Raw genomic sequence first — 26,214 nt, forward strand, 5'->3', positions numbered from 1 at the left:
GCCTCCGTCCTCCTGGGCAGTCCTCCTGGGCAAGGGCTGCCCTTCTCCCAGGTGCCAGACGCTGAGCTCCTTCCTGCCTGGCCCCTCTCCGCACCACAAGGGTCACCTCCCTGGTGCCCACACCCTTTCCCACATCACTCCAGCTGTGAGTTTAATTAACGTGGCGGCTGCCTCCTCTCCTGGACCATCAGTAAGGGAGACAGACACTGAACAGGCTCCAGGGGAGGCCTCCCTACCCCCCTCAAGCTCTGCTCGCCACCACCCTGTCCGGGCAGAATGAACTCGCTCGGACTACGAGCCCAGCCAGGCCTCCCTGGAGGCCAAGTTTGATGCTCCTGAGGCTTAGAGAAGGTGGGAGGGAGGTGGATGACTGTGCCACCCCCTCCCCGGAGAGCTCCAAGGGTCAAGGAGCCTGGGTCGCCTTTGGGGGAGGGCGGGGGTGGGGGCGGGCTGCCTCTGATGCAGCTCTGCTGGGGACTGTGCGGTCCCACAGTCCCCTCACAGCTACCACGGACACAGCCATCCCCAGTGTCTCTCCTTAGTGGCTTCTTTTATTTGCTTGGCCTCCTGAGCAGATGTGGCGTTCCTCCCCGGAGGGGGCAGCATTCTGGAGGCAGAGAAGCAGATCAATTTCTGCATCCCGAGGCAGGGGAAGGAGTGTGGTTCCAGGGCGGGAAGAGTGGGCCTGCATCCTGGGCCTGCATCTCACCCCGGCTCCTGTCCCCCTGCCCGGGGAGGTGGGGGGAGGCGGGGGTGAGAGCCCACAGGTTTGCCAGGTTGCGCCTCCCACTCGTTCCATCCGGCCAGGAAAGCCTGCGGAGACTGGACTCAGGATTCATCTCCGTGCCTCCGACGGAGAGATGGTTTGAGGACAAATTCTTTGTGTGCCGTCATTCCCTCAGTGCGCGCTGACTGCGAGTCTAGCGTGTGTAGGTGTTTGGCAGGACTGAGGAGAATCAGACCTGCTCAGGTTAACAGGGAAGAATACATAAAAATGGCTTTGCTTTTCTTTTCTTTCTACTTTTTTTTTTTTTTTTTTTTTTTTTACAAAGTATGGGCAGCACAGGGAAGATTTGAGGAAAGGCCAAACGTCAAAGGGAGCTAACGCTGAAGTGAGACCCCACGTCATCGGGGAGGACGCCGGTGGAGGCACCTGGGGCGTCAGGGCAAGGACGCCGGTCAGGATGCCAGACTCAGACCATGGGCTCTACAGCCCCAGGGGTTTCAGGACTTCGTATTACCCTTTTCCGGAAGATTCTTCCTCTGGATGTCCACACAGTGTTCTCGCTCCCTTGACTCAAGTTGCTGTTCAAATGGCCCTTCGTGCCTTCATCAGACAGGCCTTCCTGATCACCTTTTATCAAAGGGTCATTGCCCGCCCTGCCCTTCTGTTTCCAGAGCAGGGGCTTTGCTTGCTTTGTTTGCTGTAGTACCAGGAACTTAGAACAGTGCCTGGCACAGGGCCGACAGTGCACAGATATTTCTTGAGTGAAATGGGTGACCAGGCAGTGGTAAGCCACTTACAGGTTCATACCAATCCTCACAACAGCAGCAGCAGCCATAGGTCTCAACTGGGTGATGTACACGCCCTCACTCACCTAGATGGTGAGGAAAGCCCTGGCGAGGCCCAAGGGAAACTGGAAGGGCAGAGGGATCATGACGTATGCCAGTTAGAATAAGGACGCTGACCTCTTTTCTAGAACCGGGTGGGATCAGTTCCTCGAAGGATGCTCACTCGACTCCCCTCACAGTGCCGAGTGGTTGGGACCCTGACTGGTAATAGTGCTTGGCTTCACCAAGTCAGACTCCAAACACCAGCTGGGGCACGACCCGTGACACGCAGGAGTGACACTGAATTCCGAAACTGTCTTGACAAGACAGCTCTTGAGTAGACTTATCCTGGAACTGGAGACCCACAGGTCCCCTAGGGAGCTCTGAACCCCAGGAGCGCTTCCCCAACCTTCCATCCCAGACAGGGGCCCAGATTTCCAAGAGAGATTTGAGAAATCCAGCCCCCAGGGATGACACAGGTGAGCCTGAAGTCCCAAATCCAGGACCCCAGTGGCCACAGCACTAAGAGCCAGACCACACTGCCAGTTAAGATGGCTCCCCCATGCATGAGTCAGGGAACCCAGGAAAGTTCCGGAAATGCAATGTCACTGTAGTCACCTCCAAGAACTCTGGGAAGAAAAGTATGGGCCCAGGGGACCTTGGAAGGTCATGAACTAGAGGTACTCTGGGGTATTAATGGCCACTCTCTTCTTCCTCTCCACTAATGGAATATCAGGGGGGAGCCCATCGGTAAGAAGCCTCTAGACCTTCCAAACAGTCTTCAAAGATGTAGGAAAGTGGCACTAACCCTAAGTTCTGGAGATAACCACAGTGCTTTGTGCGGGGCCCTGGGAGGCAAGAGACCACGCTGCCCTATTTCCCTGGACACAGAATCTTGCCTCTCTGCACCTGTCTGTGAACGATGTCATCCAGCAGGATGGTTGTGAGTTCTGTGTGACAGCATTTAGCGTGGGTCCACCTGGCACCTGGTTAGGGAATGTCTGTGCCTTTCTTCCTTCCCTTGACCATGGTCAAGAGTATTGGCCATTTCCCAGTGATCTTCTTGGGGGGACGGGGAGAGGCTCTGGGACATCACCTGGAACTTCCTTCCCTCAGCCTGGCAGCCCCATGAGGGGAGGCCCTTATCCGAGAGTCATCATAACCCACGGCTCTGGGACCCCGTACATGGGAAACACTCAGCACACTTGTTTAAAAGGCAGATTCCTGAGCCCAGCCCAACGGTACGGACTCCTCACTGAGTTTTAACAAGGCTCTACAGTGAATGCCGCTCCCTGAGATTGGGATCTCTGTCCCGGAGGACCGTCTCAGCTCCTGGATGGACACAGGTGTCAGGCTTGGGAAGTCTGTAATCACACCCACCGCAGATACAAGGTCCCAGTTGAGAGAAAAACCAGAAGGGAAAGGAGCTCGGCTTCCACCAGTAGAGGGTGCAGTGAGCCTTCAAACCACCAGGGGACCACCCCCACCTCCCCGACAACACACCCACCCCCCATCCCCAGACCTAATGGAAGGGATTTCTGAAGGCCCTCCCAAGGGCCACACTTGGACCTGCAAACATTTGCATGCTGCTTGACAACTATATACTTCTTATCGAGCAATTTCACAGGCTGCCAGCACTTAGCTTTTCTATTTTTCTCTTCCACCCACCCTATCCATCAGCCCAGGCTCTCCCTTGACAAGAGGGCGGCAGGGAGAGAGAGGACAGAGTCAGAATCAGGAGCTCAAAGGGACCTCAGAAACCCTCCCTAGCTCAGCTCCTCCTCTTCTCGAACAGGAAACAGCCTTGGGGAGCAGAAAGGATGGGTCCAGGGTCCGGGGAGCAAAGTGCTGGGGGGTGAGCTCCCACATGATGTCTGTTCTGATGATGTTCTGAATGTTCACTGTAGGAAAAGGATCCTTTCCCTAGATGAGGGCCCTAAGCTAGTAGTTAAAGTGATTTCCTCCCAGATGACAGTTTCAAGAGTACTGGTACTGCTAGTTCCAACCTTGGGGGCCCCATGCAGTCAGGAATGTGACCCTCTGTCTGTCACACAGAGTCGTGGCGACTTAGCTTCTGCCTGAGACGAGACACCAGGACAGCCCAGCAGCAGTCATACGTTTGGGAAGCTGGAGGCCGAGAGAAGGGCTTGTGGGGACAGGGGTCCTGCTTCTTGCCCCTTCCCTTTGAGGGAAGCAAGCGGCAGGGAGAGGAAAGGGCTCATTAGCAGCCTGACTATGAGGCCCGGGGAAACCCAGGGTGAGCAGAGTCTGTGCTGGATAAGGCCACTCTGTGTTTCTTCTAAAGGACGGGGAAGAACAGGTGATCCCGCTGGGTCTCCCGGGGCCTTCCTGACTTTATGTGCCGGGGCATCGGGCACTCGGGAGAGGGGCGTCCCTGGGGCGCAGCCCCGCGTGCTTGGCTGGCTCCAAAAACACGCAGAGGGCGGAGGCAGGGGCGGTGACCAGCCGAGTCCTCCAAGCAGGAAACTGGCTGCTGAGAGACTTCGGGAAGGTGGCAGGAAGGGACAAGACAATGGACCTTTCGTTTCTATGGAAACACTTCAGGGTGAGGGGCTGAAGGGAGAGAGAGCTCCCACTTCCTCCACAGTTCAGGGCTTGGGAAATGGCCCTTTTTGTGGTCGGGCCTGCCCCTCCCTCGCCCTGCCCTGCCAGGTGTTCACCATGGCAACCCTTCCTCCCAGCAAGAGGGGTAAGTGGCAGAGCACCAGGTGCTGGGGGAGCCAGGGAGCCCTATGGGAACGGCACTGGGGGCCACCACCCCTCCCTGAGAGGTCACGGGCCCCAGCCTGGGTTTGAGTCCCGACCCCACTACCACTTCCTGTGTCCTGAGAGCACCGAATGCACCTCTCTGAGCTCCTACCAGCCACCTCTGTGGTGTTCGTGAGGACAAAGTGAGAGAGAAAGCATCTCGTGAAGGGCCTGGCACGTGGAGGTGCCCAAGAGACGCTTCCCGGCCCAATGGAGGTACGGCCCTGGCACCCCTGTGTCCCAGATTCAGAGACTCCCAGGCCTGTCCTAGCCTGGACAAGCACAGGCGGAGCGCGCCAGGTTCCGGGGCCAGCGGGGCAGTCAGCGGAGGGGAAGGTGGTTGTGACCCTGGCTGTCAAAGCATTATCAGGTCAAAGCTGGGGCTATGGGGGTCAATGGAGATCTGGAAGCACTCAGATGCCCCAGCAGCACCTGCCTGGCGGGGGGAGGCTGGTCGCACCGGGGCCGAGCCTCACAGCGATGGGAGAAATCCCTGCACGGAGACCCTTTCCACTCGGAGGTGCTGCCATGAGGAAAGGCCCTGGCAGTGGCCCCGGCTGTCACCATCCGCCTTCTTGGAAAGGCCTGCTCCGGAGAAAGAGACAGGGCCCAGACCTCTAGGAAGTCCCAGAGAGACAGACAGAAAGACGCCACCACCAGGAACACGCTCTCCCGAAAGTAAGCAGCAGGGCAAACACAACTTATCAAATAAGCACAGGGAAGAAGCAAGTCATGCTATTTACAACAGAAATGAGGAAAGTGGGTCAGGGCGTGGGTGGGGTTCAGGAGAGGGTGGGGTGTGTTTGAGCCAGGTGGATTGTGATGACAGGTGATGTGGCAAGGAACAGGTTTTCTAGAACGAGCCCTCGACTCAGAGGCAGAGGTCAAGCTTGGGTCAGGCCACTCAGCTGCTCTCTGTCTGTTTCTTCACTGACAAAGGAGAAAGTTTCCAGGCCTCTGACGGCAGGAACCAGAGCTCTCAGATGACTCCATGTCCAGCACTGTTCTGAGTACCTTACAGCCTCAGAACAGCTGCGCAAGGCAGGTACCCTTCTCCTCTTTGCTTTTAAGATTTATTTATTGGAGAGAGAGAATGAGAAAGAGAGAGAGCAGGAAAGGGGGAGAGGGAGAGAGAGAGAATCTTAATCAGGTTCCACGCCCAGCAGAGCCCCACTTGGGAGCTCGCTCTCAAGACCCCGAGATCATGATCTGATCTGAGCTCAAATCAAAGAGTCAGACACTTCAACCAGCGGAGCCACCCAGGCGCCCCGTCCTTCTCTCCTTTTAGAGAAGAGGAAGTGAACTTGGACCTGCCGGAGCAGGATGGAAACCGAGAGCCTGCAGATCTCAGGGCTCTGGCTCTCTGCACGCCAGCAGGCAGCCTTTCTGCAGACAGGAGGCTGCGCTCCGGGATGAGGACAGCCGGCCTGGGGGCACGGGGCCGTGGTGGAGGGAGGGCTCACCTGAGATGTCAGCACTGGAGCCCTCTTTGGGCCTCTTCCCCGTCACAAATTGCACCTCTGCGAAGGTCTCGGTGGAGAGGGAGCTGCTCACGCCGTTGGGCGCCGCGGGACCCTTGGACCGCCGGCCGAAGAGCCTCCTGCTGAAGCGCCTGCTGTCCTTGGCCGCGGCGGCGTCCCCGTTGGCAGCCTCTCCCTTGCCGTTCCGGACCAGCGCCTCCGGGGGTCTGGGCTTCAGGTCCACGTGCAGGTGAGAGACCACCCGGCCGCCCTTCCGAGCCAGCTCTCTGGAGGGCACGGGCTCCACGGGGGGCAGCACCTGCTCCAGCGTGACCAGGTCGTTCAGGAAGCTCTCCAGGCGCAGGGCCGCCTCCCCGCCGCTGCCCTCCTCCTGCTGCTCGTTGGGGTCGCCGCCGGCCTCCCGCTGCTGCCGGACCGCCCAGCGCATCATCTCCCCCGGGGGCTGGCGGCTGCCTGACACCAGGGCGTACTTGGGGTTGATGAGCCTGCGAGCCACAGTGGAGTGGTTGGGGCCCAGCCTCCCGGCGCCCCCCACCAGGTTCAGCTGCTGGTACAAGTTCACTTCCTCAGAGATGGCGTACAGCTCCCGGAACAACAGGTCGAAGGGCTCCACGTTCTGCCCTGTGAGGAGGAGGAGAAGGTTCCTGTCCACGTAGGAGGAGCTCCAGGTGAACCTGGGAACGTGGGGACAGAGAAGCACGACACGTAGGTCCAGCCTGCGGCAGCCCCCGGGCCATCCCAGCTCCACAGCCTGCTGCCCCCACCCCAACCTCATCTCCCACGGAGGCCGGAGGCCTTGCTGCCTGGTGGAAGGGGCCTCCTGGTCCCACGTCCTCCCTGTTCCTCAGGTCTTGGCCTCAAATGCAGAAAGCAGGCAAGGGCATGAGAAGGCAGGCCTGGATTCCCACCTGGTTTCTACCCTTGCAGGCCTTGAAAAGTGGCGCTCAAGGAGGACACAGCCACGAAAGTGTGGTGAGTCTCACGTTGCAACACCACATATAAAACATTTAGCTTCGTACGTGGCACACACACACACTGAGTAAGCGGGGATGGGGCTGCTATTACTGTTTTTTTTTTTTTGTTTTTTTTTTGTTTTTTTTAAGATTTTACTTATTTAGTTGAGAGAGAAAGTGCACACAAGCTCGGGGGAGGGGCAGAAAGGCAGAAGCAGGCTCCCGCTGAGTAGGGAGCCGGATGCGGGGGTCCATCCCAGGACCCCGGGATCATGACCGGAGCCAAAGGCAGATGCTTAACCCACTGAGCCACCAGGCGCCCCCGCTGCTACTGCTAATACGGCTCTTCTCGGAGTCTTCGGAGCACTCAGTGTCTGCAAATCCTGCACTTCAGCCACGTCCGAGGGCCGTGGCCACTTACTGATTGTTTCCCGGCCGGGTCTCTCGCCTCACCGGGATTTCAGTTTTCTTGGAGGGCAGAGACTGCAGAGATGGACTTTCTCATGTTCCTGGTAACTGACTTCTGAACTGGAATTGGGACACATTTCTTTCACACCACATCCTTACATTTCTTTTTCTTTTTCTTTTTTTTTTTTTTTTGGCATATGAAAATTTATTTCTGTCATGTTTTCACCATCAAAACTTAGGATCTTGGCTTTCCTTCTCACTTTTGTATTAGGCGAAAAGAGAGACATCGGCTACTTTGACAACCTTAAACCGAATGCCAGGAATGTCACCGACAGCGTGACCTTTGTGGCCAAATCCAGCAACCAGAACCTCATCATTCTCCTCAGTAAAATTCAAACAACCATCCTTGGGTACAAAGGCTGTGACTTTTTTGCCGTTCTTGATCAGCTGGACCCTGACATGTTTCCTGACAGCAGAATGTGGCTGGCTGGGCTTCGAACCCTGCTTTTCCCAGCACAATTCCCTTTGTACAGGAAGCGCCTCCAGATGCGTTGGCTCCCAGGGCTGTGCCCAAAGGGACCTTCTTACACCATTTATCACGCCACTTCTCATCTCACGGGCCATGGAGCTTCCTGGCAGTACGAAAACTAGGACCATTGCCCATCCTGCTGGCACCACAGGCCTGAGTGAAAGTGACCACACCCTCCCATTTCTTTCCCAGATCTGGTCCATTCTGCTTCCTGACTGTCCCACCCAACGACTAGCCTCGCAATGCAAGCAGCTGCTGTGGACCATGAAGGTCAAGCTGTGCTTAATGCCCCGAAGAGTTGACCCTCCTTCTGGAGTAATCCAGTAGCCAGAAATTTGGAGGGCAGGGACTGGCCAGGAGGCTCTTCCCTGCCATTAGATCCAAGAACCCGTCTTAGACCCACAACCGCGGGGGGCTCTAGTCCAGAGTCTTCCTGACCATGTAATTTGTTTCCCCAAGTAAAAGCCTCCGGGGATCTTCTCTGACCTGGCCCAACTCACCTGTAAGAGCCTGTGGTCACTTTATCACCATCTACCATTAGGAACGTTGATGACAGGGTCCCCTTGACCTTCCCCATGGGCATGTAGAAGCCAACACCTGTTACAGAGCGGACACGGATGTTCTGTTGAGAAGAGTGGAAAGGCACTGTCACTCATGAGACTTGGAGCCAAGTTTTGTGTGGGCAGAGAAGGAACCCTCTTGTCCGTGGAGCCCTGCCTGTTGGTTCCCGTCTATGCTAGACTCTAGTTCCCACAGCTGTAGAGGTAGAACCCCATTTGGAGAGCAAGAGGAAGTTAGCAGACCTTGCTTTGAGCATAGATGAGCCCTTGCTTTGAGCATAGATGAGCCCAAGGTGGTTCCTACCTGCTCCCAAAGCTCTCCAGAAGAGAACCATAGCCCTAGCTTTGATCCTGACAGTGACTCTGCCGGGTGAGCACCCCAGGCCTGGGCCAGAGCTGCCTCCTTAACCTCAATAGTCTTGAGATAAAATTTAAGCTGGGCGTGTAAGTTAGGGTTATCAATTCACAAGGCAAGGTTTTAGACAGAAAGAAAGGTGTTGAACTCTTGAGGTTCTCCTATGTGCCCGAACTGGGCAGAGGATGGGGGCAGAGGCAGCCTCCATCTCATCTCTTGCCCCTCTTCCCTCCACCCTCCACCCCTACCCCAGTGGTACAACTTACCCGAATACGGAAGTCGGTGAGCTCTAGGCCCTGACACATTTCCAAGAAAAACTTCACGCCTGCCTCATCCAGGATGATATATACCGGGACCCGGCGCTTAAAGGCAGCATCCACAATGTCTTGGAAGATATCGCTGTCAGTGAAGAAGTCCATGACCACCGCAATGACCTGGATGGGGAAGGGCTACTAGTGAGGCATGGGGTGAGTCCATATCTATAGTGATACACTGTGGCCCAGAGAGGACTAGCTGGGCCTATGTAACCAGAGGCCAAGAGCCAAACACCCCATCTGTACCACTCCTGGGCTCTCCACGTCCCACCCAGCTCTGAGCACATCTGAGCCCGGAGATGAGCTCTCTGCCCTGAGAAATGCCTGGGGGTCCAGGCAGGCTATGCTCTTTGTGCGTCATCCTTGACAAATCCCCACTACCCCACCCTGGGCATTCTCCAACAGCTCTTCTGAAGCCGTGTCAGGGAGATCTAGGAGGTTGAGGAAAGTTGGTCCTAGTGGCCCAGGGAAACAAGTAGGCTCAAGAAGAGGAAGTCACTGAGAAGCATGGGATAGACTCATTTTCACCACCTGCAAATCTGCTCAAACCCCTTTCTCTGCCGGCCTGGGTGCCTTGATCTCCCTAGAGCTGTGCAAGGTCCCATCCTCCCGTTGGTGTGGATTCAGGTAGAGCTCCAGTGAGCTCAAACTCTCCTGGCCTCCAGGTGGCGGGGTCATCCCACACCACCCTCAAGTCAAGGTCACTGCCTAGGACCTTTGACTTCTAAAAGCCTGTCCTGAAGATCTGTCCTGGAAGGTGAGGTTTTCAGCTTGAGGCAGATCTGCCTTTCTGACCTTAGCTTCTTCATTTTCCCGCGCAAACCTTCGTCTGCTCCAGTGGGAGGGTTTTCTTGCGGGCCCCAAGTATTGTGCGTGTGATGCAGGGCAAAGGGCATGCTTTGGGGTCAACGGATCTGGTTATATTGACTTCCTATGTATGTGACCTCAGGCAAGTCACTTAACCTTGGTGAACCTCTGCTTCCTCAACTGCAAAGTGGGGATACCCTTTACCCTGTACTTTTATTTTGCCATTGAGATTAGATAACATCTGTAAAGCATCAAATACAATGCCTGGCATGCAGGAAGTCGTAAATAAATGGTAATCACTGCACGATTGAGGGCTTCTGTTCGCTGTTGCCACTGGAAGCCTGAACTCTGAGGTCAGACAGACCAGGCCTGGTAGACCAGCTCCACCACGGACTCACCAGTACACCAGCTAGTAACAGGACCGATCTAAAAGGGTCGTTGTGAAGGCTTAGGGAGACAAACCATGAGAGCACTGAGCACAGGGGTAGGCTCAACAGTGGTATCCTCCATCCCCACTACCCTCACACATGTGCTCTACCCTCCCCCTGCCTCTAAAGAACCCCCCCCCCTCCATTCACGCAATATTATTTACGACTGTCCTTGGCTCCCACATTTCATACTCAATCATCCATACAAGTTAAAATTTACTGGGTCCCAGAAGCAGAGGGGGGATCTATAGACAAACTTTAATCCCTAACTTCAAGGGGTTAATCCCATTGGAATAAGCCATTTGCACTAAGTAAGACGTGAGGCAAAATGAGATAAATGCTTTAAGAGAAGTACAAGTGATCTGTGAGGTGAGTTCAAAGTCGGAAGGGGGTGTGGGAGGAGGGGCAGCAGGAGGGAGGGAGACTGAATGATTGCTTCTGGCCAGAAAAGAAATTCTTAAGAAAGGCTTCATCAGGGAAGCTAACACCTGAAGACTGGGCAGCCCCCGGGACCAGGAGAAATGAACAGGGAGAAAAACCGAGCCGGCAAGTGGGCGGGGCTGCCACGCATGGGTATGTGGGTTGTGCACTGCACAGGGGCTCTGGGCTGAGGAGGTGAGTGGTAGATATGCCTGCCTGAGGAAGGGATAGCTTTTTCTAATCTGAACATCGCATCCACAGGGGCTAGCCGAAGCCTATGAGGCGGGTGTTTCTGGCAAAGAACACATCGTAAACAAAAGCACTGAAGACAGGGACTAACAGGCACTGCACGCTTTCCACGTGCCCCACACTGAATTTTCTAATTTGATCCTCAAAATTAGGAGGACTGTTCTCATTTTACAGATGAGGAAGTAAATGCAAAGGGGCTTAATGATGTGCCCAAGGTCTTACAGTTAACATGTAGCAGAGCAGGGATTTGAACTCAAGTCTCTCCAACTCTGTAAGGTGTTTTAGAAACATCATATCAAAAGCTGGTTCTTTAAAAAGACCAAAAAAGACAAACTTCTGACAAGGCTGACAAAAACAGGGAATGCAGATAAAGTGCTGAGTAAAAACAGAAATAACCACACACATATTTACTTTTTAAGAAATCATATTATTTAAGAAATAGTAAAAGTGACAAAAAGAATATTAGGACTATTTGCATACTGATGAATTTGAACGTGAGAATGACATAGTTAAGTCATTAAAAGCAAATTAAACATAATACAGCATAATCCAGTAAGGTTTATCCTGGAAATACAAGGATGATTAATCTGTTCTTTTAATTTATAATGTTTATGGGGTCAAGGTGGGGAAATCATATATTATTTTAATAGATTTTTTAGAAGTATTTGATAACATGGGGTGCCTGGGTGACCCAGTGGGTTAAGCATCTGCCTTCGGCTCAGGTCATGATTCCAGAGTCCCAAGATGGAACCCTGTGTCGGGCTCCCTGCTCAGCAGGGAGCCTGCTTTTCCCTCTGCCCCTCACCCCGCTCATGCTCTCTCTCTCTCCCTCAAATAAATAAATAAATAAATATCATTTAAAAAAAGGTATTTGATAACATGAGATCCCTATTTGTGGTTAAAATTCTCAAAAAACTAGCAATAGAAGGGACCTTCTATTCCTTAACTTGATAACAGCTATCTACAAAAAACCCACATGAGGGGCGCCTGGGTGGCTCAGTGGGTTAAGCCTCTGCCTACGGCTCAGGTCATGATCTCAGGGTCCTGGGATCGAGCTCCACATCGGGCTCTCTGCTCAGTGGGGAGCCTACTTCCTCATCTTTTTCTCTGCCTGCCTCTCTGCCTACTTGTGATCTCTGTCAAATAAATAAGTAAAATCTTAAAAAAAAAACAACCCACATAAAACATACTGAACATTAGATGCATTCCCTTCAAGTCCCAAGAATGTCAATAATACTTTCACCATTGCTATGGTGGAAAAAGTATTGGAGGTACTGACCAATGCAATATGACAGACAGAGAGAGACGAATAAGAAGAAACAAAACTACCAGTATTTGGAGACGATTTTTAATTTTTTTAAGTAGGCTCCATGCCCAGTGTGGAGCCCAGTGTGGGGCTTGAACTCATGACCCTGAGATCACGACCTGAGCTGAGATCAAGAGTCAGATGCTTCACAACTGAGCCACCCTTAGAGATATTATTTTTAGAGAAAACCCAGTAAAATGTAGATGAACATTATTAGAATTAACAGGGGAATTTAGCAAGATTGCCAGATACAAGAAAAACTAACAAAGGCCAACAGCACTTTTATACTACAGTAGTGATCCACTAAGAAAGGGGGGTGGGGAGAAAAAAGCAAGCTCAACATTGCAATTTCAAACACATAGGATTTAAGAATTAATACCCTATTGAGAAATTTAGAAATCTCTATTCAAGGATATTTTAAAATATGTGAATAAATAGAGATAAATTGTGTTCACGGATAACACAATTCAATATTTGAAAAATCAAATTCTCACCATATTAATAAAATTCAATGCAATTCCAATGAAAGTCCAGTCAGTATTTCTGAGGAACCCAAATAACTCTAGGATGTAAGGAAGGCTACAGATCTACAATAGCTAAGTCAATTTTGTAAAAGAAAAACTGAGAGGCACCTGGGTGACTCAGACAGTTAAGTGTCTGCCTTCGGCTCAGGTCACGATTTCCCAGTTCTAGGATTGAACCCCGCGTTGGGCTCCCTGCTCAGCAGAAATTCTTCTTCTCCCTCTGCCTCTTCCCACTGCTTGTGCCCGTTCTCTCTCTCAAATGAATACATAATCTTTTAAAAAAAAAAAAAAAAGGAAAGAAAAGCTGAAAGGTAACACTTCTCCTACCAATAGTAAGACATGCTGCCGAGCCATAGTAATAAGATTGTGGTACTGAGGCAGGAAGGAAATGAAAAACAAACCAGTGAACAGAACGAAGACCAGAAACAACTATGTACCATAAACATATAGAACTTAAAGTCTGACAGAGGCAGAATTACAACTCAGTGAACAAAGGATGTTGCTTAGCAGATGTTACTGGGATACTGGGTTACTCGAGAGAGAGAAAGGGTATCCCTGCCTTACACCGTATATAAAGGTGAATTTCAGGTAGGTTAAATACCTAAATGTGAGTGATAAAACTAATAAAGGAATTGATAAGATAGGATTTCTTAAAAGTCTAAAAGCACAAGTCGTAAGGCAAATGAAATTTAAAAAATAATGCATTTAGGGCACCTGGGTGGCTCAGCTGGTTAAGTGTCTGCTTTCAGCTCAGATTGTGATCCTGGAGTCCCGGGATCGAGCCCCATGTCAGGCTCCCTGCTCAGCGGGGAGTCTGCTGCTCCCTCTGCCCCTCACCCACTCATGCTCGCTCTCCTCTCTCTCATAAAATCTTTAAAAAAAAAAAACAATGCATTTGACAAATTAGGGATTTTCTGTTCAAAGGAGGATGCTGTAGATAAAGGCAACTGATTGACAACAGGGAAAAGATATCTGTAATGTCTACAACCAAAAGGAATTAATAATATACAAGGGATCCCTGCAAACCAGCAAGGAAAAGACAGGGAACTAATTAGAAAAATGGGCAACGGATATGAATAGGCGACTCCGAGAGGAGATACCTGAATGTCTAATAAGTATAAAAAGAGAAGCAGACCTCATTAGTAATCAGAAAAATTCAAATTAAAGCAAAGCGATAAAAGAGAGAGAGATACCACCTTACAACTGTAAGATTCACTAAAAATGAGAAAGCTGGCTAATCCCAAGTACTGGAATGTGAGGCAGGGGAACCCGCGTGGGCGGCTGGTGGAGAGAACACAGGTGCCGCTATTCCCTTCAGCAGTGGGCAGAGCGTGGTGGATTTAAGAATGTACATAACTCCAGTCAGCAATGCCGCTCTTGTCTGTGCACCCAGGGAACCTCCCGGATCTTTGCAACAGTCTGTAAGCGGGCAGGAACGAAGACATTTGCTGCAGCTTTCTTTGGCATTGCAAGGAGTTGGCAACAATTAAATGTCCATCTCTAGAAGAATGCATAGGGGTGCCTGGGTGGCTCAGTGGGTTAAGCCTCTGCCTTCGGATCAGGTCATGATCTCAGGGTCCTGGTATGGAGCCCTGCATCTGGCTCTTTGCTCAGCTGGGAGCCTGCTTCCCCCCACCCCTCACTCTGCCTGCCTCTCTGCCTACTTGCAGTCTCTGTCTGTCAAATGAATAAATAAAATATTAGAAAAAAAAAAAAAGAATGCGTAAGGAAAATGTGAGGAATGTGCATTGCAGAGGGCTTAGTAGCTGGCAGAAGCAACGTACTAGTTCCAGGGCAGAACCGGGATAGTTCTTTTGAAGATGGAGAGTTTGATATAAAATGTCAGGGAATGAAATCTCTCTTTTTTTTTTAAGATTTTATTTATTTATTTGACAGAGATCACAAGTAGGCAGAGAGGAAGGCGGGGGGTGGGGGGGGAAGCAGGCTCCCTGCTGAGCAGAGAGCCCAATGCGGGGCTCAATCCCAGGACCCTGGGATCATGACCTGAGCCGAAGGCAGAGGCTTAACCCACTGAGCCACCCAGGTGCCCCAGGGAATGACATCTCTAGCCTAATACCATTCATGTAAATAAAAACACACGACATAAAATAACACTGCATATGTTTTCCAAGGGCACAGACATGTGCATGGACATATACTGAACACGTTAGGGTGTCTGCCTGTGGAGGGAGAAAGGAATGGAAGGAGAAAATAAAACAAGAGGGGCCTTCTGTGGTAGCATGATGGCAGTGGCCCATGACCCGAGGGTCACAATCAGCTCTGCACTTGAGGTCCAAGACAGACAGACAAACCCAAAGTGGGTGACCCAGAGCAGTTCAGGGTAGTGAGTAGGTACGGTGGGGTTGGGCTGGATCATGGGCGGCTTTAACTGGACGTTTGGAGCTTCACTGCGTCGAACATCCCCCCCCCGACCCCCGCACTCCCCCCTCCCAGTGTCGCAGGGCTTCTGATACCTTCCCTCCTAAGTGCTGTCTGAGGCCAGAGGCCATTGTTTGCTCATTTCCAAACTCCCTGCAGTGTCCAGGTCAGAGTCAACTCTCCACGTATTGCTGGGGAGTGCCTGCCTGGCTCTCAAGTCACTTCTGGATCCATTCTCCTGCTTTCCTTTCACAATTGCAAAAGCAAGCAGGGAGCTGGCCGCCCTCACCCCTACCCGACCCCACCTGGCGGAGGATGTGATGTGGAAACGGATCGCCAGCCGGAGGGAGAGATGAGTCCTGAGGGCCCCCCTGCTTTCAGGAGGCTTGGTCTGCAGCACCCTGGCGAGAGCCAGCCATCTGTGTCACTACCAATTAAACAGTGAAATATCTGTAGTTGGAAGAGAAATCAATTGCTCTCTGACTCCTGCAATCTCGTTGTGGAGGAGAAGTGATAATTACCCTCTGCTTTGGTCTCTGGAGGGCACTGCTTGACATTCAGCTCCGCAGCTCCAGCCCCAGGAAAACCAGCCTCCCCACCCCCCCCCTCCCCGCCGTGGTGTTCAATGCCACGTGATCCTCTACCCCAAACCCAACTTCCAGACTCCCGGAGCCAGTGGAAAATGGGGTATGAAAGGAAGGACGTCACAGGCTCAGAAGCCAGGGAGACAGATTTTGTCAGCAGAGAAAAGTCACCCCCCTCCCCGCCAGCAGCAGGCTTCCAGTGTCCTTTAGCTGGTGACCCACTGATGTGCGGTGCCCAGGGGGAGAGGTTAATCTGAGGCGGCAGGAGTTTTTAGAAGCTGCGGCAGGCGTCATGCTGCAACAATTCTCATCAGGTGTTTGGTTAGCTTAACATCTCCTCCTCTGATATCCTGCCTCAGCGGTGTTGTGGGGGGGTGGGGGGCAGCGGGGCAGGGGAGGGTTAGGGAGCCTCAGAATTCCCCTCTGTCATTTACCTTTAATTACACTGCCAGCTTTTCAGATTCTCTGTCTGGATTCCTTAATTGCCATTAGAAAGCAAAACAACCGAAGGACTCCCACCTTCCCCTCACGCTCCAAGGCAGCTCTGCTCAAGACTGCCCAGGACCAGCACCCCTGGTGTGCTTGGATGACCTGGACTAGATGTGTGGTGCGGATCTCACCAGCCTGCCCCACAGGCACTTCCAAAACCAACATCCTCTTGGTCACCCTGGCCAGAAGCCCGAGTCCACTGGCCTCCTCCTCCTGCCCCACTGAATACATCTGATTGGTCGCTGAGCCCAGCGGGTCCGACCTGCTCTGTGCACCTTCTCTGGGTCAATTCCTTCCTATTCCCACCGTACTGCTGCTCTCACTCAGCCCCCCCCCCCCATTTCTTACTGAACTCCTGGAATAGCTTCCTGACTAGTCTCTCCTACTACTCATTCTCCCCAGCAACAACCCCCCAGACCACAGCCTCATGAAATGGGGGCAGGGGTCTCAGAGGCCTCGAGAGAGGTCCAAACTCCTTAGCTTGGCATTTGGAGGGCCTTATGATTGGCCCCTTTCTGCCCCTCCAGCTTCAGCTTGGGCCACATCACCTCTGTCCCTTTGCAGTGCAGAAGGACCTGCCATGGCCCGAACATGGGGTTTCTCAACTGTGGCTCTACTGACATCTTGGGGCTTGGGGCATCTTGGGGCAGCTTCTTTGCTGCGGGGGGCTGTCCTGTGCACGCTGTATAGCTGCATGGAAGTAGCCTCATTCCGCGTGGTGACAACCAAAATCTATATCAAAATCTATAGACGTGGGGCGCCTGGGTGGCTCAGTGGGTTAAAGCCTCTGCCTTCGGCTCAGGTCATGATCCCAGAGTCCTGGGATTGAGCCCTGCATCGGGCTCTCTGCTCAGCGGGAAGCCTGCTTCCTCCTCTCTCTCTCTGCCTGCCTCTCTACCTACTTGTGATCTCGGTCTGTCAAATAAATAAATAAATAAAATATTTAAAAAAAATCTATAGAGGTAACGGATAAATATGTCCTGGGGGCAAAACTGCACCACCCCCCACTCCCTTTTGAGAACCGCTACACACATCTGGCAGTTTTCAGTCCTTTTGGTTCTACTCCTTCCATAACCTGGTGAAACTCCTCTGCAGCTTTCAAGCTCAGCCAAGAACTTCCTGAACTTCCCCCCACCCCTACCCAGCAGTGCTCACCACTCCCTGCTTCCTGCCCTGGTCATAGTCCAGGCAAGTGCGAGGTCCTCGACACTGTATTGTAAGTAACATCGGCTCAACAGCTCTGTCCCTCCCTGGGCTGTGGGCTCCTGGATGGCAGGGACCATGTGATTTGCCTCAGAGTCTCCACCCTCGGGGGACCTCTCTACACAAAATCAGCTTTCTGTGTTTGCGGCACGAATGCCTGCATACTGTATTTGTGGGGTGCAGTTGGAGCTTTGTAGTTCTTTCATTTCATTAATGACAAGGCACTGGGGTGGGGAAGAAAAACAATACTAGGCAAGCTTCCTGGTTAGGTCATCTTGCTGGAAGGCAAGAGTTAAAGCTCTTCCCCAAGGGTGCACAGAAGAGAAAAGAAGTTGGTGCCCTTTGGGACTGCCACCTGAGCGACAGCTCAAAGGTCTGGTCTCTCTGCTTCTATTCTACGCACCCAAGATCTTCAAGAAGCAGCCAGCCCCTATGTGAAGACAGTACTTAGCCGAAGTCCACCAGGCCGGGAGGCGGGGCTGCCGGCAGCAGGTAACAACAAGCACCTTCGTGAAAATGACAAAAGGGAGCTTGTCCTCCCTGCCATAGGATGCAAGGTAGTGAGTGGAGCACGCACTCTCGGCTGCGCCCGCCTGCAGGGCACGGGCTGCCCCCAGCACTTAGGCCCTGCTCTGGAGGACGTGCCAGACACGCAGAATCTCAGAAGTAGGAGGAAACTTCAAACGGGAGCCCACCTCCGAGGTTCGTGGACTCTGTTTGGCAGAGGTGGGACGAAAGCCTAGGTTTCTCACCACAGTCCTGAGCTTCCCTAGGACTCCAACCTGTCACCCCCTCCCCCCAGGTGATGGGGATAGGGCAGCTCTGGGCACAGGTCTACTCTGGTGAGGCCCCCAGTCCGCTTCTGGTCACACACAACCAGGCTGCTTCAGCGGAGCGGGACAATACCACATTCTCCTTCAGCGCTTTCCCCAGGTCCCCGCTGATGCACTGGGGCAGGTGTGGCAGAGATCTTTGCCTTTCTCGCTCGGCTCCGCGGTGGGGAAAAGCAAGAGGCCACAGGCCAAGCCTGTCCATGGCATGGATGCTGGCTGACAGTCCCCTCTTTCTAGAGAGGAAGGGAAGAAAGCCCACCAAGCTATGGCCCAAGGAAAGCCCACCAGTTCCTGCTTCCCGCTGAGTATGTACACGAGCCTGGGGCCCGACTTTCGCCTCCCAGGACTGCTGGGAGGTTCAGATGAGGTCATGCTCATGAAATCCCACAAGAAAGCTGTACAGTTATAGGGGGTCATTAAGGTGACCCCTTAATGGGGTAAATGGGACTAAGTCCCCACACAGGAAGCCCTAAGGTTCCTCGGGGTAGGGTGGGCTGCAGGTGGCCATCTGTCTGGCAGCCCAGGGCAGTCCATTTGTCTGGGACCAGACAGCAGTCCTTCCCTTACCAGTGGAGGGTAGTGCTGGGTCAGCCAGCCAGGGGTCTCCCCTTATCACCCCAGAGAGGGATCAAGGTCTACAGCCAGTGGTTGTCAAACTTCACTGTACAAAGGATCATCTGGGGCGGGTTGGGGACAGCGGTGTGCCTGCTGAACGTGCAGGTTCAAGGGTCGCATCTGCAGAGATTCTGATCCAGCAGGCCCTTAAATAATGCATTTTAGCAACACCCTTCCCCGCAGGTGATCTGAATGCAGGCGGTGATGGGTCACACTTCGAGTCCTGACTGGTGTTGGCAAGAGAACACACTCTCTGGACGCAGACAGTTTTACTGGTTGAATGGGCCTTGAGTGAGTCATCTCCTCTCTGGCCCGGCTCCCTCACATGGGGAGGTGATGCCTTCCCGGAGTTGTTCTGGGTTTTAAGTGAGATAATGCAGGCGGCACAGGAGCTGGGGTGAGTGGTGGGTACAGGCTGGTGCCGGCTTCTCAGAGACCGAAGGCAGAACGAAGGGGCCATCACTTGGGAGGAGGGGTGACAGAGAGAGAGAGCCAGGGAGGGGGCGCCAAGCTCCCAGGGAGCTGGCGTTGGGAGCCGCCCGCAAGCCCAGACATCAAGGTGGAGATGTTGCTCCTGTGTTCAGTACCAGCCCAGCAGGCCCAGCCCGGGGTGGTGATTAAAGCCTAGACAACACCACATTTACAGAAAGGTCAGAACTTGAACTAATTGAGGGGAAGGGCAGCTCAATTAAGTGAAGAGCCCGCATAGGCACGGTTCCTCGAGCGATGCTGGGTGTCTCTGCCCGCACACCAAGCAGCCGGAAGGCAGTAAGCCCGCAGCTGCCAGAGGAGAGGGGACCTCGGCGTGGCCCTAGGAATGCCACCGGCGAACGCCGTACCAGGGAGGTGCTGCTGGAGGATGGAGAAAACTCATCTCGGGGGCGGGGGCTCTCGGTGCTCCGGGTACACCGGGCTTCCTTCTGTCATCCAGGCTCCCCTCTGGATGATCACCAAGCCTGGTAAGGTGTGAACAACTGAATAAGAGAGCTTTCCATGTCTGCTCCTTGGGGTGGAGGGAGAGAGCCAACAGGGGAGGTCTGCACAGCCCCCATGGGGAGGACGCTCGTGCAACACTGCCTGGCCCTGCCCCCACCACCTTCCTAATGTCCCACCCTGGGCTCCAGATTCATTCTGCTAAGGCCCCAGGCCAAGAGCGTACTGCAGTGCAGAAAGCAGACTTTGGAGTCAGGGATCCCACGCTGGCGGGAAGACCTCTGAATTCTGCCTGTAAAGTGAAGCCTCCTGGTTCTGTGAGGAAGCACAGGACTGCAGCTGTGCCTCCAGAGAACGGGTAAGGGGCTGCCCCCACCCTCATGGCCAGGCTCTGCCCTTTCTCCTTGACAGCGCCTGGCACACAGTAGGGGCTCAGCAGTAGCTGGAAGGGAGACCAGCTCACGCAGTCCCGATTGTTGGGAGGCAGCTGGACAGTGAGGTGGTCAGAGCCGGGGTCCCCAGCAAGAACAGATGGAGTCGGGACAGCCAAGATCAAACAGCACTGACATCCTGGGCTGCCGCTGAGAGGGGACATGCACTGAGATTCTGCTTTGCAGCCTTTGCAGAAGTGATTTCTGCAAAAATCCTAGAATAAAACAATTAACTGCAAAGCATGTGTCACCATCATGGGCAAGGGGCAGTTAAGACATAGGCCCCCAGATGTTAGCAAAAAAGGACCATCAGTGTGTAGACATTAACTGAATAGGTAGATACCAAAGCCCTGATTCGCACCACTCGGCACAGCCTGGTTGCCTAAGACAGTTCTGCAAGAGAGCTCAAAAAAACCCTAAACTTAGAAACTCTGGGGGCAGCCCTCTCAGGCCCCTCCCTCTCCGGGAGCTTTATCCAATCACTTAGTAAACTTTGCCTTCCTGTCCACCACTCTTCATCTGGAATCTACCTCTTCATTCTTTGAAGAGGCGTGACCAAGAGCCGCGGGCACTAAAGGCAGAGAAATCCTGCAACACGATCACTCTCCCTCTTGGCAAGCGGACCCAGCAACAAACCCTAAACACGTCATCGCCCTGCTCAAACACTCTGGCCCCCCGCTGCCTACAGAATCAAGCCTTTCGCCCAGCTGAAGACCCTCCATATACTTCCAACCCACTCTCTCTCCTGACAGTATATTCACAGCACACGAAATCATTCTACGTTCTCCAAACACACCAGCAGCCCCTCTCCGCCGCCCCCCACAACACACACACCCCTTGTGTCCTAACCCGTGCTGCCTCCACCCTATCCCCCTGGTGATGGGAATGCCCTTCCTCTGGGCTTAATCCACTCGTTCACAGAGCCTGTTCCAGGATCATTCTCTGTTCCCAGCCCCGAGGGCGGGAATGCTTTCCCAGGATGCTTGTCTACTTAGGCCTGGGTCTGTCCTGAGCACCTGGCAGGTGGGGACAGAGACCTGTGATCCCCTCCTTTCCAGAGCCTGACACACAGGAAATGTTCTAAGACGACCTCCGCAGTGGGGGCTTCCCTCGGGATGCTGAGGAAGCCGTGTGGACCAGAGCCCCAGCCCACCAAGAGGGCAGAGCCAAGACCTGCGGAGTCCTGTTCTCTGCCTGGAGGCCAAGTTGCCCCCGTTCCACCAGCGGGACGGACATCTGTGCTTTGTCAGCAGAGCCTCCCAGCTGTCTGTAGCCGCGTTACATTGTTTCAGGCTCACTAATTAGACATCATTAAACACTGGGCTCCCGTGATGCACCAGCAGCCACAGGAGCCCAATTCCGCCCAGGCCTGCTGCTTCCTCTCCCCGCCGCTTGGCTTCTGGGCAAAGCTCTGCTCCCAGCCCCGCAGGTCCTGTCTCCCTGCTGAGTGGCGCTGGGACTCTCTCCCTGGTGATCTGACCCTGGGAAGCCGTCTCCTCCTTAACACCCATACCCTAAACCAGGTTGAAGGGGACAACGTAAAGGAGATCCAGGCTGGCTCTCCAGAGAAAGAGAACACACTGCACCCACGTGAGCGAGGTCAACTAATTCAGCCATGAAGAACCATATGTGACCCGCTAGGGATTAAGCATAGCAATTCTTTTTAAGATCCTAGGCCAGCTTTTCCGTGCCCCATGGCGGGCTTCTGGGACAACTTCCCTGCACTAAGTTGGTGTTAATTAGTGAAAATTATCTCATGCAAGCTCATTTTAACATTAGCTTAAAGCTAAACATAATTAGGAAGATAAATCAGCTGCTAAAAAAAAATCCGATGAAGATACACAGATGATTTTTAGGACCAGCGGCTCGTCTGGGTTACTAGCCTGCCGTTCTGAGCGCTAGACGCTGCAGGGGCAGAGCAAGGTGGGACTTGGAAAGCACCTTCCGGGGTATTTCTGCATTGATCCACCAGCGCAAGGCAGCTGGGGTCGGCAGTTTACTTGGGAGGTTCTAAGAAGCAGAAATAACAACTTTGTGGTCACTGCCTGGTGATACTACCTGAGAGGGCTTCCCCAGAGAGGAGAGGGCAGGGAAGTGTGTGGCTGGGGAAGGTGGTCCAGAGGGCGCTGGGGTGCAAGGAATAAAGTGAATCAGTGCACTCTCTGGCTTCCCAGCCTTGTGAAGCCCCGCCCTCGGCCCCGCCCTCCCTTCCACACTGGCTGCTTCAGCTGTCAATCCCTGGGAGGCCTCTCCTAGCCCTGGAGCTCTGTGGGACGCTGACTCCGTTCCGTCCAACTCCACTAGTTACCAGCGGTGTGACCTTGTCCGCTCTGAGCCTGTTTCCCCAGCTGTAAGATGGAAAGTTGCTGTCTTGTTGTGAAAGTTTAATGAAAGAATATTTTCTAAAAGGGTCGGCACCTGCACGTCTGGCATGGAAGTGTTCACGAACAGCCATCGACCCCTCCCCCAGATGCCCTGCGGTTCCTTTTCTTTTTACCCCCGTTAGACTTAAGGTCAGGGTCAGGGTCAGGATCCACGTTGTATTCCGCTGTTTATTTCTCAAACTGGCACATGATAGGTCCCCAATAACACGTTGAAGGAAAGAACACATGTGTAGACTCTCCAGGCAGTTTGGAAACCCTCAGGGAAGGTTGGGGGGCAGTTAAGAACACTCATGGTCTGTCCTCAGAGACCCACCAAAAAGTAAAGAACCCTGATCCCTGCCACCGCCCCAAGCATTTGCAGACTCACTGCTAGAAAAGACAACAAAAAGAATATTTATCCAAAGCCTGCCACAAGCCCAGGCTGTACTTTGAGGGGTCCCACAGAATGAGGACCACCACACAAGCTCTGCGGGGATGAGCTTACAGGTTCTGGGAAACTTGGTCCAGAGAGACTAAGAATTAGAAAAGCCAAAGGCTCTATTCCAGGGCTGAGATTATGATTATGGGCTCATTAGCAAGGCCACAGACTCCAGGAATTTCAGAGGAGGAGGAACAAAACTGGGGAAGGTGGCAGCTGCAGCTAGAGGGGACCAGTCCCAGCACCTGGGGTGGGGCGCTGCGGTGGGGGAGGAATCGCCAGAGTGACTCAGGGAGGTGGGGGCTGCTCAGGACAGGGCCAGGAGCCCGGGCAGGCAGGCAGGACCCACCCTGGCTCGACTGTTCTCTGCCCTGCTCCCTACCTCCCCCCACCCCAAGGTTGGAATCCTGCCCAAGAACAGGCTCTGCCTTGTACGCTGAGAAAAGGGAGGTGGATCTGGCCACCAGCCAAGGTGAGGCAGCATCCTAGGGGCTGAGAATATGGAAGGACTAGGGGTGGTGGCTGGGAATCTCGTCAGCGTGTCAATGAGGTCACAAGTCCCATGGGGGCAGAAAATGGCCATTCAGAGGACAATGTAAGTCCCTGAAAGCTCCCTACACTCAGTTTCCAGGCAACACCTGCCCCAACATCTCCAAGTAGAGAGAAGTGTCTTCTCACCCATTCGGCACAGATCAGAGCAGCCGGCTGCAGCGTACGTGTCTGTCTCCAAACTAGTCTGTGAGCTTCCCAGCCCGGCTAGCAACAAATACACTTTGTTTCTGTAAGTTTCAGAGGAAGAGGTGGCCCCAGAGGGCAGTCCCCAAGGGTAATGGCATTTGTAGCAGAAGCACACAAGCCTTGAACTCAAACCTGAGTGGCATCCCAGTGAGCCCCTTCCAAATTCTATGACCCTGTGCTTTCCCGGAGCCTCTGGGAAAATAGCACTTCCCTTGTGCGGGGCTGAGGACGGGATTAATTAAAGGAAATAGCGTAGCACCCGTCTTTCAACAATGTTAGCTCTCTTCATAGAAACCCCTTTTATTTGCATATGTTACTCATCTGTTTCAAAGTGCTATATGCTAGTCTTGCTTTAGAGCCTCGGGCAGACTTGTGAAAGTAAGCAAGAAGGCGAGAATTATCTTCACTTACAGATGCAGAGATGGTGGCCTGGCAAGGTCAAATGATTTGCCCAAGGTCACCAAGTGGGCGAGGACAGAGACAACCTGAGCAAGAATGAGGATTCCAGGCTCTCGGCTCCCAACTGTGTACTTCCCTTGGCAGTGGCCTGGTCTCCTGAGACCGCAGCCCAACAAACCTGATCTGCCCCCCACCCAACCAAGAGAAGGTCATGAAGAAGTCATCCCTTTACTGAGGCCCCATCTTCGATGTCTGAACTCCCTGAGAAACACCCATCATCAGAGTTTCAGGGACCCAAAGTGTCAGATTTCAGAAGAACCAAGTGTAGGCCTCCTTCTCCTCCAAAGAGAGGAACACAGTTGGCCCCGCTGTGCCACACTGCCCACCTATGGAAGCTTTAGGTTCCTGAGGAATATTTCCAGACTGCTCTCAGGCTCTTTGGGCTGGGCCACGAAGCCAGTCAGGCCCTTCTGGAAGCTAGTGTGAGGGGAACACCCTCGGGGATCCCCAGTTTAGGAACTGGGGCACCTCTGTGCCTTCCTGCCTCTTCTCTGCCCATGGCAGATCTTAGAGGAGATTTTTGTCTGAGGACTCAGATATCACAGCCTTTCAGACAGCAAAGAGGGCAGACAGCCACTAGAACAAAGAGTCCTCACCAGACAAAGGCTGACAGGTAAATGCGGTGGGGTTGGGGGGAACAGGCAGCTGGTCTTCTCTTACTCTAAGGAGGAAAAGGAAATACACCTGCACAGGGCCCCCAGCAATGAGAAGTGACTCCTAACTCCCCTAATTCATCTCCTGGGAGGAAATTCAGCCACCCTTCCCTCCCCTGATCTGAGAGAAGACAGAGAAGGCATGAGTTACTTTCCAGAACAATTGACATTTGGGGGGCACTTTCTCAGAGGCCTTAGGGTTCACACATGGTTTCCTCCTTGTTTTTCAAAACCATCCACAAATCGAGATATCGTCATCCCATTTTGCAGGTCAGAAGCCTCAGAGAAGGAAGGGCTTTACCCAAAGGAACACAGCTAGTGAGTGGCCAGATATGGACAGAAACCATGACCTTGCAATTTAAAGGTCTTTCAAGGCCTGGCCTTGACCTTGACATGCAGCTGGGTCTCCACGGCTCTGAAATTCTGGCTCCTGGGATCAGTGACTGAGCATAAAGGAGAGACACTCAGAATCCAACAGCCAAAGAGCTCAGGGCTTGGCAGGGGTGCTGCCGGGACAGGCTGGGGCAAGATCCGGGAAGGGTTACAAGTCCTCAGTCCCCTGAGCTGCAGCTGCACGATTACCCACCAGCCTCCAGGGGATGGTGTCTGTGTGTCTGAATCAAAGTCTGGGCGGGATGGTTACTGGAGCAGGGAAGAAGGGTTCGGTGGATTGGACTTTTTTTTTTTTTTTTTTTTTTAATCTGCCTCAGATCAATACCTCAGTGCTCAGCATGGGGCTTGGCACAGAGACTGCTCAGTACTATCTGCAGGACGTCCTTGAATGAGGGGATTGTGGATTGAGGCTAATAGGGGAAGACAGTAGGCTCTACTCAGTGGCAAACACTGCCACCTGCCAGGTGAGCCTTCTGGCACAGTGAACCAGGGACTCCAAGACTTTGCCACACCCCCCGGGCCCATGTTCCCAGCTGTTCATCCCCATCAACTGCCCAGCACCCTAACCAAGCTGCTAACCCGGCAAACCACGCCTCCTGCTCTGGTGCTTTTCCCTAAATCCTTCTGTCCCCTCCCGCAGTTTACAGCATTCTTTTCTCTGCTGCCAGACAGTTGGTTGCAATGGGATTAAAGGAGTCCCCCTGTTAATGTGCCGTTCAGTGGGGACTGTCTCCAGACACTTGCTTTTCTAGAGGCACGGAGAGAGATGGATGGTGAGTCGGAGACAGTTTCCACCCGTTTATACAAATCACTGACCGCCTGTGACCACTGGGGCCCTGCAAAGGAGACTCAGAGGAGTGAGGTGGGGTCTCACTCTTCCAAAGCTGCCAGCCCCTGAGAGAGACTGGGCTTTCCCAAAGCAACCTGTGTGACGCGTGCATGTGGGACAAACAGGGAGCTGCGTTGGGCAGTAAAAAGGTCACTTTTGTTTGTTTTAGAGAGCATATTGCAGGGGGGAGGTGGAGAGGGGAAAGTTACAGGGAGGGGC

General features: G+C 53.3%; 1 protein-coding gene across 3 annotated transcripts in view; it reads right to left on the reverse strand.

The window, feature by feature from the left end:
- FAM83F (family with sequence similarity 83 member F) overlaps positions 1-26,214 on the reverse strand; it is a 34,141-nt gene that overhangs the window by 2,739 nt on the left and 5,188 nt on the right. The window contains exons 1-4 of one of the 3 annotated variants that reach the window (XM_080811321.1): positions 16,052-16,182; positions 8,873-9,040; positions 8,192-8,313; positions 5,622-6,475 (exon numbers count right to left, since the gene is read on the reverse strand). In XM_080811321.1, coding sequence (XP_080667447.1) covers positions 5,668-6,475; positions 8,192-8,313; positions 8,873-9,025 — 1,083 coding nt within the window. In that variant the 5' untranslated portion in view covers positions 9,026-9,040; positions 16,052-16,182 and the 3' untranslated portion in view covers positions 5,622-5,667. Of the gene's footprint in view, positions 1-5,621; positions 6,476-8,191; positions 8,314-8,872; positions 9,041-16,051; positions 16,183-26,214 lie in introns of those variants that run through there. The other 2 variants (XM_080811320.1, XM_080811319.1) reach the window with 2 other exon arrangements.

The sequence above is a fragment of the Martes martes genome (genome assembly GCF_963455335.1).
Source record: "Martes martes genome assembly, chromosome: 8".
NCBI lineage: Eukaryota > Metazoa > Chordata > Mammalia > Carnivora > Mustelidae > Martes > Martes martes.